The following is a 14,687-nucleotide window of genomic DNA, read 5'->3' on the forward strand; positions in this document are numbered from 1 at the left end:
TCACATGCTGGTGACCCTCTTGCTTCTTCCAAAGGAGGAAGGGAAACGCTCCTGTCAGTGGGGAGGGAGAGGAAGGAACGTGGCTCTGTGCCCAGCATGTGGCCTTGGGCCCTGGCCCAGTTACTGGGGGGCATGACCCATGTCCTGCTGTCAGAACTGGCCTCGTCATGCCTGGGAGGGCTGCCGGGGACAGGGGCCCCTCTCCAAGGTCCGTCACTGAGACGCAGAAGAGATAACCACCCACTGCGCCCAAGATGGCATGTGGGCACCTGCTCTTTGTGAGGGACAAAAGAACCTTCCTGCAAAACCTGCTACTTCTCTGTAATGTGCATGAAAATCTCCTCAGATGGGGGGCCTGCCATCGGGGAAAAACTAGTTTGGGGAAAATGGTTTGTTTCAAACATGGGTGAGCTGGTCACAGCCACAATGGTGGGACAGCCAAGGGCAGGACCCTGCAGGCATAATAAAGCTGGGGGACCAAACTCCACAAAGTCTTCTCTTCTTTTTGGATTTTGACACTTCAGAAGGATCAGAAGAAACAGTGTGTCACTTCTCTGTTCCTGGCGGTCACTGTCCTTATGTGTTAGAGGACAGGTCGTGACCTACACACAAAGCAGCACGTGGAATGAAGAGCCAGCGTGAGAGAGGCTTCCGTCCCCGGCCGCTGTTTACTCCCCAGAGTCGTTTCCATGGGTCCCCCCATCCGGCCATTTCCAGAAATGACTGTTACCCTGTTCACCATCCTGTCACAGGATGAACAAATTTATCTCTTTTGCCCCAACGTACCACAACACAACAAAAACAGGAAGAAAAACCAGGCAAGATAAGGCTTAAGGGTTTAATGTTATCAACAATTTCCTTAGAGGTCTTTAAGGATAAACAGATTTAAAATTTTTATTTCAAAAATTTTTATTTAATTTCTTGATGTGAGACCTCTGTGTTTTAGTCCACGTATGGGTTTGCGGCACGACATCCATCCACAACCAGGACGCGGAGCTGTCCCATCTCCCCGAGGCCGCCCTGCTGCTGTTCAGGGCGAATATTCCATGTTCACAAGTGAGAACAGCAGAGCTCAGGGCCAGGTCTATTTATATCCTGGGGGGTCACGCTTACTGCATTTTCATTTGCTAAGAGAAGTTCCAACTGACAAAAAGAAGAGCTAGAACTCCTTCACTGGAGGTCAGCAGACGACAACGAAGGGACACCAATAGCTCGTCCCTTGCGTTCTGGCCAAAAAACTTTGAATTTCCAGTCCACCTTTACATAAACAAGGTTGTGAGGTAGACAGTACACGTCCCCAGTCACGTGAAGCAGGTCCAAAAGGGGCTGAAATAGGGGGATCCCACAGGCAAGTCTACCTGCTGCCACTGCGCTGGCACACCCAACACACCCACACAGCACACACTCACATATTCAACACGCACAGAGCACACACTCATATATTCAACACACACTCACACATCTAACACGTATATACAATTCCACTCATAGCAACACACATCCATACCCACACACACAACAATACTCATGTACAATATACACACCAAACACATTCTATACCCACAAACTCACACCAACACACTCATACATCCAATATCCACACACGCCAACACCAATACACACTCCATGTCTAACACATGTACAATACACACTTACACATACCAACACACCGGCACCAGCACCCATACTCACAAATACCAAACACACATTTCAATAGACACACTCACACCGAAACTCACACATCCAATGCACACATACCAGACACACATTCAACACACACCAACACACAGTCACATATCCAACACCCACACCAAAACATACTCACACATCCAACGCATGCACACACATAGCAACACACGCTCACACAACACACACACATATGCCTCGGGGGGATCCCTGAACAGTTTGGCTCCCTGACCTTCCTGATGCGGGCAGAGATGGGGAGCGGGTGTGGGAAGTCACGGCAAGGGTCGAATGCAATCTGACCTTGCAGGGCTTCTAGTGTGCATTCCCCATTCTCCAGTGCAAGACCGTGCAGCCGTCCTCAGGTTCACCGGAGCCACAGGGCAGCAGCCCGAGCCCTCAAGTCAGGAAGAGCACCCCCTGCCTTTCTCGCCACAACAACACAGTTCTGTCACCTCCCTCCCGACGTGGGGGGAGACATTGTGCCTCTCCTCAAATGCTGACCCCTTCACTGTGGAGCTGGACACTGTCCCTTCCTGATGCCTAAGGAAACCCAGCAAACACACTCCCAGCACGCGGCCCCCGCACCGACCGAAGGGGACGCGTCGTGCTGGGCCTCGACGTCCACAGAGATGAAAAAGAAACCGTGCGTGATCCCCAGGAGCTGGCGAATGCCGGGGATGTCGACAGCTAATGACACGCAGTCCAAATCAAATAAATGCTAAGTCAGAGGCATGTAACTGTGAAAAAAGCACGACAGTCAGGAGAGAGGCAGGCGCCCCGGGCCAGGCGAAGTTCCCGCAGGTTCGTGCTGCTCCCTCCCAGAGTCCTTTCAACAGCTTCCACAACGGCTGTGATTTTCCCCTTGTAAGAGCAGAGGACAAGGAGCCTCAGAGAGGTGTGGGAATTTGCCTAAAGTCACACAGCTCTAAGGGAGCAGAGCTGGAACTCAGAGCCAGGCCTGCTGCCACATACAGTAATGACGAAGAGAATGACACGCACAGCAGCTGTCGTGGGACAAGTATGAGCAGCTCACGCTCGCTGACAGCTTCGCACGTGCCGAGCACGCGGAGCAGCGGACCAGCCCCCTCTCTCCACGGGAAATCTTCGTTCCCTCGGCTCACAGCAAGTTAGGGGAGTCCTGTCTCTCAGGCGTGGGGAGGCCCCCAGACGGAGCGGCGGGGAGGAGGTTGGAGGCCCGGAGGGATGGCACCGTCTCACGCCCCCAAGGCTCTCCAGTGAGAAGGTGCTGCCCTCGGCCCTGGCTCCACGCCCCCATGGATAGTCACTTCTAATTTTCTGCAGAGGTAAAATGGGACATGACAGATGTTGGCTGATTTCAGGGAACTAATCTGTTAAAAGCCGAGTCAGCTGTCTTCGGGTTTTAAATTGAAATCTCACAGGTGAAAAGGCAAGACGGGATGAACGTTCCTGGTGAGACGGGGATGTTCCCGAAGGGCTGCTACTGGGGTCCCGTCGGATCCAGGGCTTGGAGATGCCGGACGCCACAGGCCCAGGGTTTAGGTGACCAGTGAAAGACTGCAGGAAAGTGGGTGCGTGAGGGCATCTGCCGTGTGGTGGCGTGAGCTGGGCCACTGAGGCCATTCATTCATTCCCTAGGCCAGTTGGCCATTCACTCATTCAACAGTGGAGCCGCAGGGAAAAGTGTCAGGTCCCCTGCTAAGGGCGCGCAGACAACACAGGAGAACAGTAGTTCCCGGCACGTCCCTCCACTGTTTCTCCCACAAGCTCCGACTTCAGACCCCATGGCCCTGCCCCGGCCTGGGTATTCTCTCCCAGACCCAGCCCGGTTCCCACCTCCACCTGGCACCCAACCAGCTACAAAAGGTGGAGGCAAGATTCATGAATTTTAGTTTGCTTTATTTTGTAATTAATTTTAGATTTTAAGTAAGATCTTCAACTTCCAAACAACCCAAACGTTTAGAGTTCAACTCTGAATTCTTAGCCTGTAGAGTCCTTAAATTTCTCTAAAAGGGCATTTCCCTTTTATTCTCTTTCCATTTAAAACCATGGCACATGTAAGTGGCGGGGAGGCCCTGGGTGTCTCTGGGCAGAGCGTCACAGAAGACACCTGAAGCTGTGCCCTCTGATTTCAGCCACCGTCACCGAGAACCTCTCTGTGCCTCATGTCACCTTGCTTTTCTGCTTCAGCTTCCTCTCGGCCTGCCCCAGCCCACCCAGCCCCAGCCTTCTACCCTTCTGGGGCCCAATCCCAAAGACCTTCATTGGCTCCCTGGAAGCAGAATGGGGCAGCCCCTAATTTTGGTATCACTCCCCCATTCCCTTGCTCCTGTCCCCTGAGATCTCCCAAAAGGACTCTTGGCACCCAAGCCCTGTCTCTGGCTCGGCCTGCGGGACACCCAACTTAACACCTTCATTTCCACAATGCCACCCTCTCCACCTCTGTCTGGGAAAGAGGGCCACAGCCCAATACACAAGACCAAGAGCCCTGACTCTCCACGGGGGTTTAAGCCAATGGGGCTGAGGGAGAAAGGAGACTCTGGGTTTGTCTTGCACACGCTCTCTTGTCAGTTTAACGAGAGATGTCTACACTGGGCGGACAAGGACAGGGGAGCCTGGCACACCCAACGAACGGCTCCCCAAGGACAGCTCATTCCATTACAGACATAGGGGCAGACCCGCATAGCTGAAGGCACTCCTCCCACTCATTGCTTGAAACCTCAGCACAAAGCACAGTGTCTGGCACATCTTCGGAATTCAAACAATTATTTGCTCAATGCATAAATCGGGATGATAGTTCCAAACCCAGCTGTGGCTGCAGGGAGGGCCCGGTCACCACCCGGCAGTCAGTGCTACGTCTACTGGAAATCACGCAGAGAATGACACGTACGGTCGTCTCTGCTGCTCGTCTGCTGTCCCCCCTGCCCCCCAACCGGCCCACCTCCTCCAACCCCCCGCTTCCCGGGTCACGTCATACTCGCCCTCTCCTAGCTCACCAGCTATTTTTGGATCTTCTCTGTCACCACCACTGGGGCAAAAGGGGTCTGACCACAAGGCAGGCAGTGACTGGGCCCCACAGAGGGGCTGTGAGCCGCTCAGGTGACCGAGCCACAGCTCAAAGCCAGGCTGTCACTGGCAGTCCCGCTTCTCCCATCTCAACGGGGCGTGTGGTCCACCCGCGGTGGCGCGGGTGCAGGTGACCTATTCTGGAAGCCCTGCCATTTAGAGCAACCACAGCTCTCAAAGGATAAAATCATGATGATGATGAACGAAGAGGACGGGAGGGAACTTCTGGAGGTGATGGCGTGTACATGGCATAGACTGGGGGACAGCCTCATGGTGTATATTGTGCTCAAACCCATCAGGTTGTACACGTTACATTCGGACTGCTTCTGGATGCCATACCTCGGAAGTAGTTTCAACAGCACAATTAGCTGTCGGGCTTGTCTGAATGTATGTCGCCTTGCCCCGCAGCCAGAGGGCCTGCTCACTCATTAGATTTGTTCTACAACCCAGGGATCTCCGCTTTTGAGAGGGACCCGCGTGGTTCTGCAGCAGGAGGCTCCCTAGATTACGCTTTGGAAACACCTGGTTTACCCCTTGAACGCCAACATGGTTCCAGTCCCACTGTCCTCAGCTTTGGGGACATGTGGTTGGTATCCCTGCTGCAAGGCAGAAAATGGGGCCATTTCTGGGGCATTAGGGCAGCTTCTGCACTGGGTCCTCAATCCCACCTGCGTGTGTGTGGGTGAGGGGGGTGCGTGTGCATGCAGGAGGGGCCCTCAGGTTGACAGACCAAGTAACACACAAGGCTTCCCACTCCAGCTTCCCACTAAAGAAAGCTTTAATTTCAAATTTTTCTCTGCACGGTTCAAGGTCCTAGAGCCAAGTAAAGGGAAACTGGAGATAAGCTAACAGGCAGGTAGGTAGCCTAGTGGTTATTCTCCTCGGAAAAGCCACAGCCCTGAAAGCTTTCACATATTCATAACCGTCGCCCTTGGTGGATGAGCTTGCCAGTGGCACGACTGTTTCACTTAATACCCTCAAGGGGCAAGCTAGAGCCTTTTCCTGTTGTATCTGTCTGCTGGTAATAAATGTAAATTAATTTAAAAAGCTAACGCCTGCAATGCGACTCCTTTCAGGGCTCTTCTCAGTCAAACCGTACTTCTAGTCAGGTACGCTTTGTACTTGATTATCTGCACAAGTTATGCCATTTTTAAAACTACTTATGCTTATGGCTTTAGGAAGCAGTGCCCCTTTTCTGAAGTGACGCATTGTACGGCATTTTGGAATATGCTAGACCCCCCGTGTCCGTTACTGGTGGGGAGGAGATAAGAGGGGGCTTCTGGTGTGGGTAAGGAGGCCAAGCTCAACTCACAGAAGAAAAAAACCACAGGCTACCCCTCAACTCTGAGGAACCGTATGACCAAACGCAGGTCCTGGTCATAATGGGATCAGACGCAGGAGAGTGGAGAGCTCACACTGACGTTCTCCCCATGACTCAGTGGAACACGGTTAGCTGGAGACACACCGTGCTGGGATCGGACATCAGGTTCCAAAGAGGCCAGAGCTTCAGAACTGTGCCTTAGAGAAAGCTCAATTAACAGAAAACTGTCGCCTCTAGGCCAACGACACAGCCACGGTACCTGGAAGGTTAAAAGCACTACAAGCGTTCACGTTCCTGCTGCTGGGGCGGACATTGTAATCCAGGGCCTCCTCCCTTTATTCCTGAACAATGACTATGGCCTCCTAGCCTCTAGCTTCCCCCCAACTTTTTTTTTCTATTCTAATTGATTAACTTCATTAAATTACTGTTATTAAATCCAAGCCCCAACTCCTACCTTAATAGTATCCCCCATGAGACCTCACTCCCCTAACCCCTACTCCAACCCAAGTCTTCATTCAAGTCCTTCCAGTCGTCACCATCTTGCCCGATTTGTGCCCATCCCAGTGGCTCCCAGGCTCCCTCACCCCCAGCTCTCATTTCCTGTACGACCCACGTCAAGATTCGTACGATACAGCTCCTGCTCTAGAAATCCTCCCTATTAACCGGTCTGGCCAATCTTTGGCTAACTCTGAAGTTCTTTCCCTAGTTTTTCTCATGATTCGTTCCCCTCCAGGCTCAATGAACACCTACAGAGTTGTCAAACATTTGCGCTAAACACCAGAATTCCACTCTAGGCGATTTGTTTCGGCTCTTGGTCACTTCAGAGAGGCCATAAACTCAGGATTAGACCTTTTCCTTTACCTCCTTTCCTTTAAGAGATCCACCGCAGGACCCCCAGCAAGACCCGGCAAACACCTGATGAACTGAACTGAGTTAAAACAGATCTCCGCCCGACCTCAAACGACCATGTAACCAACCGGAAGATAATCCCTGCAACCCAAACAATCAGCCAAAAAAAGGGTTAGATTATTCTGAACAAGGAGATTACTGGACATTTTTATGTCCTAAATTTTTATGCCCATTTTTTTGAGGTCTTAGTCAAGGTCTTTGTTCCAAATTAAGTCCAGAGTATTTTGAATAGCCCAGAGCAGACACAAACAAACAAACAAACAAACAAATCTACACATTTTAATCACTATCTTCTGTCTGAATGGCAGGTCTTTTGTTGGTTTTTCCGGAAAGTAGAGCTTAATATTTGGTCTTGTTCTTAGTTTCCTGGCCTCACCAATGGTGGAAATACCCCCACATCAATTTATTACTTGCTCGCTCTCCACTGAAACAAACAACAACAACAAAAAACAAAAACAAAAACTCCCCCCAAAAAACCCCATTAAAAACTGTCATCAGTGTAGACTCACATAGGGAAATGGCAGGGACTTCCAAGGTGAGGTAACAAGGAGAAAGAGAATTCCCTCCGACTCCGTTTCTCGGGGTGTGAGCATGGGAAAGGGACACCATTAAGGGAATCTCTTTCTCCCCAGCAGTGTTTCTCAGAGTGGGCTGAAAACCACCTACACAAGCTTGTATACAATTCCCTGCAGTAAACTCTGTGTGTGTGTGTGTGTGTGTGTGTGTGTGTGTGTACATGCACAGGGTGGAGACCTTCTTGGGAGCACTCCTCTGGAAACTTCTGATTTGGTGGGTCTGGAGCAGGACCTTGGTGGAAACGTGTTCTTAACAAGCTCTCCTGGTGGTTCTCATGCAGAATCCAGTTGGAGAAACAGTACAATGTGGCAGTTGCCTACGTAACAGACCTTCAAGTTGGAAGGTCAAGCAGGAAGGGGATACTCATGCATCCGAGGTAAAAACTCAAGAATGGAGCCTTTGTTTCCTGAAAAACACCCCGTCAGGCTTGCCTCTACAGTAATATGCCCCCAGCCTCGGCCAAGCAAATCCTGGAGTTCCTCTCTGTGACACCACCGATTTTTCCATGTACCTCAGGCTGAGGACAGGAACGTCTCTCTATGTCATACCGTTTCCATGTCACTCTCAGGGAAGAGAGTAAGGGAAGATATTTAATACTGTCCCATTTAAAATAAGGAGGGACATGGGAGTGTCCTCCCCTTTGAAAGTGAGAGGTCCCAGGGGATAATGCAGCCAGCACAGACACAGGGGGAACCCCAGGGGAACCAGGCCCTATGGAAGGACAGATCCACCGTGTGCTGACTTCCCCACCCCAAACACAGACATGCTCTCTCAAGAGGTGGCTGAAAATGTCTTCCTTCTCAGATCAACAGTGGACAACTGTAGAGATTGTTCCCGCTCCCAGCCCCTATGAGAGGCAAAGCAATTGGAAAAATCAACTTGGTAATCGTGGCCCAGAGTTGGCTGTCCCTCACAGAGAGCTGGGACTAACACAGATGGAGCCTAAGACCGTCCGGAAGCACCTGCATTGCTCTCTGTGGCAGCAAACCACTCCGAGGTTCAGAAGAGGCCTGGGGAGGGCACGGAACGAGGTGACCAACGTCAAGAGGATGCAGCACCTGAGGTAGAACAGCTGGGCTGGCTCTCGTGGGGGCTGTGCCCACGAAACCAGAGCCAGGCACAGAGGCCCACCATAGAGAACCAAGGATATGCATCTTTTTGGCCAAAGGGACTGTGAGGAGGAAGAGGTTTGCCTGCCCAGAATGTTAGGCAACAGTCATCTAAGGGTTAAAGAAAGGGGTGCAGGGGCCAGAGGTACGAGATGGGGGAGGGGAGCTTCGGAGAGCCCTGACACTATGTGCAAACAAGCCTTCCACACCCACAGACTCCCTGGTCCCAGGCATCAGGGGCAGAGACCACTGGGTGGAGGCGGTGGGAATGTCGGGCGCGTGCAAGGGACACAAGGCGGCGAGAAGCCACGAGTACATAAAGAATCCCTAAAATCAACTTCGTTCACCCATCAAGTCTTACTCTCGATATGCCATGCCTTTCTGGAAGTTTTTAAAAAGTCTCTTGACAAGTCGCCATGCTCAATTTCTAGTGAAGGTGAATAAAACCGGTATCTGTTCGTTAAACAGCAATTTAGGGTAACCGAGTATTAGAAGCCTGAGCACCAGCAGGTCCTTCCGTGACCTGTGAAGGTGACCCGTTAAGACGCCACCCAGAGCCACCTTTCAAAGAAGGGTACCTCCTGAAGAGAACCTGGGCTTGCAGTCCTCCTCACACATCCTCCTCCTTCAAGCCTGCCCTCAGGGCTCCCGCAGGGCCTTCTCCTGCAGGCTCCAGGCCCAGGTCCCCTTCCTCTGTGGCCACAGCACCGGGCACCGGGCTTCCCTCTCCGTGTGGCTCCAGAGCAGAGGGGCCCCCAGCAGACTGCAAGTGAGTGAGCAGCAGAGCCTTCCCTCCTAGGGCTGGCAGAGAGGGAGGGGGGCGGGGAGCAGGGGGGCAACGGAGGCAGGGGGTAGGGGAGGCGGGGGGCGGGGCAGAAGCCAGCGGAGGCTGATCCTCAGCAGCGGGTGGACGAGGTGGAATGCTGGGGAAGGACATGGCTAGGGAGGGGCTGGGGCAGGAGTGGAGTCTGGAAGAGCTACTGTGGTTCAGGAGTTGGGGGCTGGGGCAGCGGCAGGGACACAGCAGGGCCTGTTCCCCTGTGAGGAACAGGAAGGGGCATGGCCTGGGGCCCAGAGCGCTCAGGGCCTGGGTGGGAGGTTATCTACTGAGACCTGCAGGGTGGCGGGGGGGGGGGGGGGGGGTAGACGGGGCCGGTCAGCCTCAGGGATGTGAGCGGTCAGTTGTGCTCACACAGCTCTAGCACCTTCTGCAGCCTTTCTCTGTGGCCTGGAAGGAAGTATGGAGAAAGCACAGCCCGATCGGAAGGTCAGGGCACAAGGGCTCAGGCACAGGAGTCCTGGGGCCCTGTATTCATGGCCTGCATGACAGCCTTGTAAATGAGCCCACCTGCTGTGTCCCCCAACCTCTCCTGCTTCCCACTTCTCCCCACTCCTCACGCACCGACCCTGAGCTGGACAGCGAGGGAAACTCTTGGGCTGAGTAACGCAGTCCCCTGTCCCAGCAACCCCCAGGCTGGAGACCAGACTTCCCCAGCTCATGGGTGAGGAAGAGAAGGCACAGAGGTACAAGGCGACAAGCCCATGCCACACAGCTTAGCGAGTGGAGGTGTCCGGGTCAACCCGGGGTCTCTCAAAGCCAGTGCCGTATCCTGGCAGCTAGCACTGTACCCGGCACGTGCCAGGAGTGCGGTCAATCCTTGTTGAGCGAGGGAAGGAATACAAGCTTTGCACTCCCTACCCAGGCTGCCACAGACCCGGAGCTCTCCACCACAGGCGTGTGCCGACTGGCCCCCTCAGTCCTGGGACCACACTGCTCCCTCCCCCTCCTTCCTCCCTGGGGACACAGAAGTCATCTTCTCAGCAGTGCTCAGGTCCTGCTACCCTCCATTCACCACCCTGCTACCTGTCCCGACGCCTCAGTGCTTGCTCCGTGTTTAAGGATACAGCCGCAACCCCCTAGTCGAGGATTTAAGACCCCAACCCCCAACCCATCCTTTCTCTCATATCCGCTGTCACCTACGGGACCCCCGCTGTGGTTGCGCGCGGCTGTCCTCCTGGTCTCCGGCGCAAGTGTTGTGTGTTCCCGTGGCAGGGACTTCAATGACGCACACCCCTCCTGCCCCCCCGGCCCACGTCCGGCTCCCCACACCCGCCAGGAACTGACGGCCCTGCCATGCCCTTCACCCCAGCCTCCAGGAGTCCCTTCGGAGCCTGAACACGTACGCCAAGCTGCTTACTTGGCTCCACTCCCCTGTGGCTTCTAACCATCATTTTCACGTGCATGTCCTCATTTTCCGACCAAACGATGGTCACGTTGAGGGCAACAGCTGGAGGCGTGTAATTTTACCCCCAAGCCCGCCCCGGAGACCCCCGCAGCACACTCTGTGCACGCCAAGGGCACTCGGCATCTCCTGTGTCTGGACCAGCGGTCTTACCTGTAGTATCTGGACTGCAAGTAGGTGGAACACACAGCCTTGGACACATGACTAGCTGACCCAAAGTCGATGACCTTTACTCTGTACGGTTGTCTAGAAGGATCTACCAGCATGATGTTCTCCGGTTTGAGGTCGGCATGGATGAGACCAAGGCTCTTCAGTTTCATCAGGGCTGTGGCTACCTGCTGGAGGACGGGGCGAATGTATTTGAGGGGCAAGGGGCTAAACTTGTTCTGCTTCAGAAAGTCATAGAGGTTCTGCTCCAACATCTCAAACACCAAGCACGTGTGGTTCTTGTGCTGGAAGCACTCGTAGGCGCGAACAAAGTTGTAGTCGTCGGCGCTCTCCGTGCTCAAGCGGGCCAGGATGCTCACCTCGATCTGACCCTGCCGCGCATACGATGGGTGGTTCTTCAGGATTTTGATGGCCACGATCTCATTGGTGCCCCGCTTCCAGCACTTGACCACCTGCCCGAATGTCCCTCGGCCCAGGAATTCCAGAACTTCGTAAGTGTTGGTCATGGAGCACAGCACCTCATGCTGGACCAGCTGGTAGTCCCCTTCGCTGTTGGAGCCACTGTTTTTGGACGTGGCAGTCGATGTGGTGGCAGTGGCTACAGTGGCCCCACTCGCATTGTTCTGAATCATGGGTGGATGTTCTTCAATGATCTGCACGCTGCTTGTGTTCTCAATCTCCTCGCTCTTACGCTTGAGTCCACATTTTTGGTAGGTATCAAGGAGGCTCACAGTGCTTCGACGCATTAGGTTATGTGGTCCGCCAAGGACTTGCCCAGTGACAGAAGTGCTACTTGCTGATGTTACAACTATGTGGCCGGTGCTTCCTGGGAAGATGATGGTCTGCTCGTAAGGTAGGCTTGGGTTTGGGATCGGCAAGGAGGTGCTGACGGTTGTGGTGGCTGGCTGAGAAGGTGGTATGTTCTTGCTCTGGCTATACACTTTGCTGTGGGAGCCGTACCCAGTCATGTCCCAGGTGGAACTCGGCTCTACTTTCAGTTTCTTCACACTACAGAAGGCACTTGATTGAAGGGTGTGAGGGGAGAAGACTTGCACATGTGAGGCCATACCTACAAGAAAAAGGAAGGGGAAGAGAAGGATTTTAGTCACCCTTAAATGAGTGAATCCAACAGATCCAACACATCCGCCCAGTGGCTTGGGTCCTAGAGAATATTTTCCTCCAACCTCAAAGCAAGGCGGGGAAAAGCCAACCTACTCCCCCCGGAAGCACATTGTGGCCACTCTGTCTGTGAGGCCAAGGAGTCTGAGTGTTCTAACGGCCATCATTAGGAGAATGGAAGAGCCGTAGAGTCAGTCAGGAACACAACCAAGATTCAGATACAGAAAGAAGAGTATCAGAAGTCTGTTCATTACTTCTTTTTAAATAAATACTGTGACAGGAGTGCCTGGGTGGCTTAGTCAGATAAGCCACTGCCTTCCACTCAGGTCATGATCCCAGGGTCCTGGGATCGAGCCCTGCATCAGGGAGCCTGAGCAGGGAGCCTACTTCTCCCTCTCCTTCTGCCTGCCGCTCTGCCTACTTGTAATCTCTGTCAAATAAATAAATAAAATCTTTTGAAAATAAAAATAAAAATAAATAAATATTGTCTGTGATAGAAACAGATTCTTCCTCAATTCTCACTGGGCTACAATCCTACTAAAACTGAGGACCTTATCAGGTGGCCCAGTTAACTGTTACAGACTAAGTTGTCCCACATGGTCTACTGCTCCCTGTCACAGACCCCAGGTTAGCTAAGATGTCTTCCCACACCGGTCCAATCGTGGAGTCACTCATGAACCACTGGCTTCTGGATGAACTGTAATTATCCTCTGGGATCTTAGTCATCTTAAATGAATTCTGTAAGGCTGAGTAGAAGAGCAGTCAGTCTGATATCTTCATTTAGATGGCCTCAATAAAACATTTTATCATCTATTTTATATGTTTTATATCATTAAAGCATTTATGTATTTGGGGGGAGGAGGAGGTAGCACCATTCATGGGCTCCACTCACTAACTTTCCTGCTCAGTTCATCTACCAATGTGTTTATCTAGAAAACACTATTATTTCATTCCAACATCTCAGCCACAGTTGAGATAACCGCAGAAATCTGTAAGAGCATTAACTCTGGAATAGTACGATTTACAATTATGGTGATTCTAGACACAAACAAAAATTTATAAAAAAACTATCAAGAAAAAATAAGAGAACGAGAAAGGCAAGTTCTTAGAGGTTAAAGTGGAAACAGACACTGCTCACCAGCTAACTGCAGCTGACAAACGTTTCTCCTGGAAGCACAAGGACAGAGGGGCTTCCTCAAGCACCACTGCTGTTTAGCCATCCTCGTGTTTGTGTCTCTGATCCCTTCTCGTTAGCCAGAGTGGTCATTTAACAAATATTTTCCTCCCCCCCTGGTCCCCTGTCACCCTGGCCACCCTTTCTCTCCCAGCAGACACCTGCCCCTTTGTCCAGGAGCCCACTGTCAGCAGCCTTGCTTTCCACCTTTATTCTCTTCATTTCAGAACATTCCAGAATCTACATGCGCGCGCACACACACACACACACACACACACCCCTGCCATCCTTTCTTCCTTCTCTCTGGTCTCAGAGGAAGCGGAATCTCTCCTTTCCAACACAAAAATTTTGTCTAATTCTCATGATTGCTCCTCTCTGGTTCCCTCCCCGGTCCTTTTCTTCTCTTACAGCTTTCAGTTCCTGCCTGTTAATTAGTTCCAAGTCCTCAGTAGGCACTTAATGAAGTTTTGCCCAGCAAATCAATGACTTAATCTTTTCCTTCTGCCTTCGTGTGTGTGTGAACATACTCCCAACTTAAAAGCCAAGAGGAGTAAGGGCCATACTCTTCCCCGTTTGGTTTTTCCTTCTTCTCACCTGTAATCAGTGGTTCATGCTCCCTTTTCTTCAAGGCTCATTCCTTAAGCCACGCTCCCCCAACCCCCACATCCTTACACTCTAGTTCTGTGTTCTTAAAGGTAAACGACTTCCTAATTGCCTAACCCAAGGGCTTTTTTCAGCCCCTGTTCCCCCTTGACCTCCCTGCAACAGCTGATGCACTGACCACAACTTCCTTCTTGATGCTCTTATCTGTGCTTAGGAGAATCTGTAATCTCCTCCTCCAGTGTCTGATTGCATACTGTGTGCCTTGGTGGTTCCTTTACCTCTTTCTCCTTTAAAATGTTGGCATTTCCAACCCTTTGACTCTGTTCTCTCTGGAAGACATTCATTCAGTCTGACCTGTCCTGTCTATGAAGGTGACTCCTGCCTTCACCACAGGCCAGACTCTCCCTCTTACCTTCCATGAATATATTTCTGCCCCCTGCTACATGAAAGACTATCTTCCAAAGCTGAACTCCCTTATCTTCTCCTAAAAATTTAACCACCTCACACCCCTTTCTAACATCCCCCTTTCTGTTCATAGAATATTCTTCTAGTCACTTGGTTCCAAAAATGTGGATTTACCTTTGATGAGTCTTCTTTTATCCACGGACAAGAAGGTGCTGAGTCTTAGTAATTTTTCCTTCTTTCAAAATGTCTTTTGTATCCATCTCTTTATTTCTGTTCCTGCTGCCACTTCCAAAATTAAAACATTTATTGCTTTCTAGTAGGACTAGACC

At 51.9% G+C, this 14,687-nt stretch overlaps 1 protein-coding gene across 4 annotated transcripts in view; it reads right to left on the reverse strand.

The window, feature by feature from the left end:
• HIPK2 (homeodomain interacting protein kinase 2) overlaps positions 1–14,687 on the reverse strand; it is a 181,647-nt gene that overhangs the window by 111,987 nt on the left and 54,973 nt on the right. For all 4 annotated transcript variants that reach the window (XM_059172010.1, XM_059172009.1, XM_059172012.1 and 1 more), the window contains exon 2: positions 11,043–12,126. In XM_059172010.1, the coding sequence (XP_059027993.1) occupies positions 11,043–12,126 (1,084 nt within the window). The remainder of the gene's footprint in view (positions 1–11,042; positions 12,127–14,687) is intronic.

The sequence above is a fragment of the Mustela lutreola genome, chromosome 4, assembly GCF_030435805.1.
Source record: "Mustela lutreola isolate mMusLut2 chromosome 4, mMusLut2.pri, whole genome shotgun sequence".
Classification (NCBI taxonomy): domain Eukaryota; kingdom Metazoa; phylum Chordata; class Mammalia; order Carnivora; family Mustelidae; genus Mustela; species Mustela lutreola.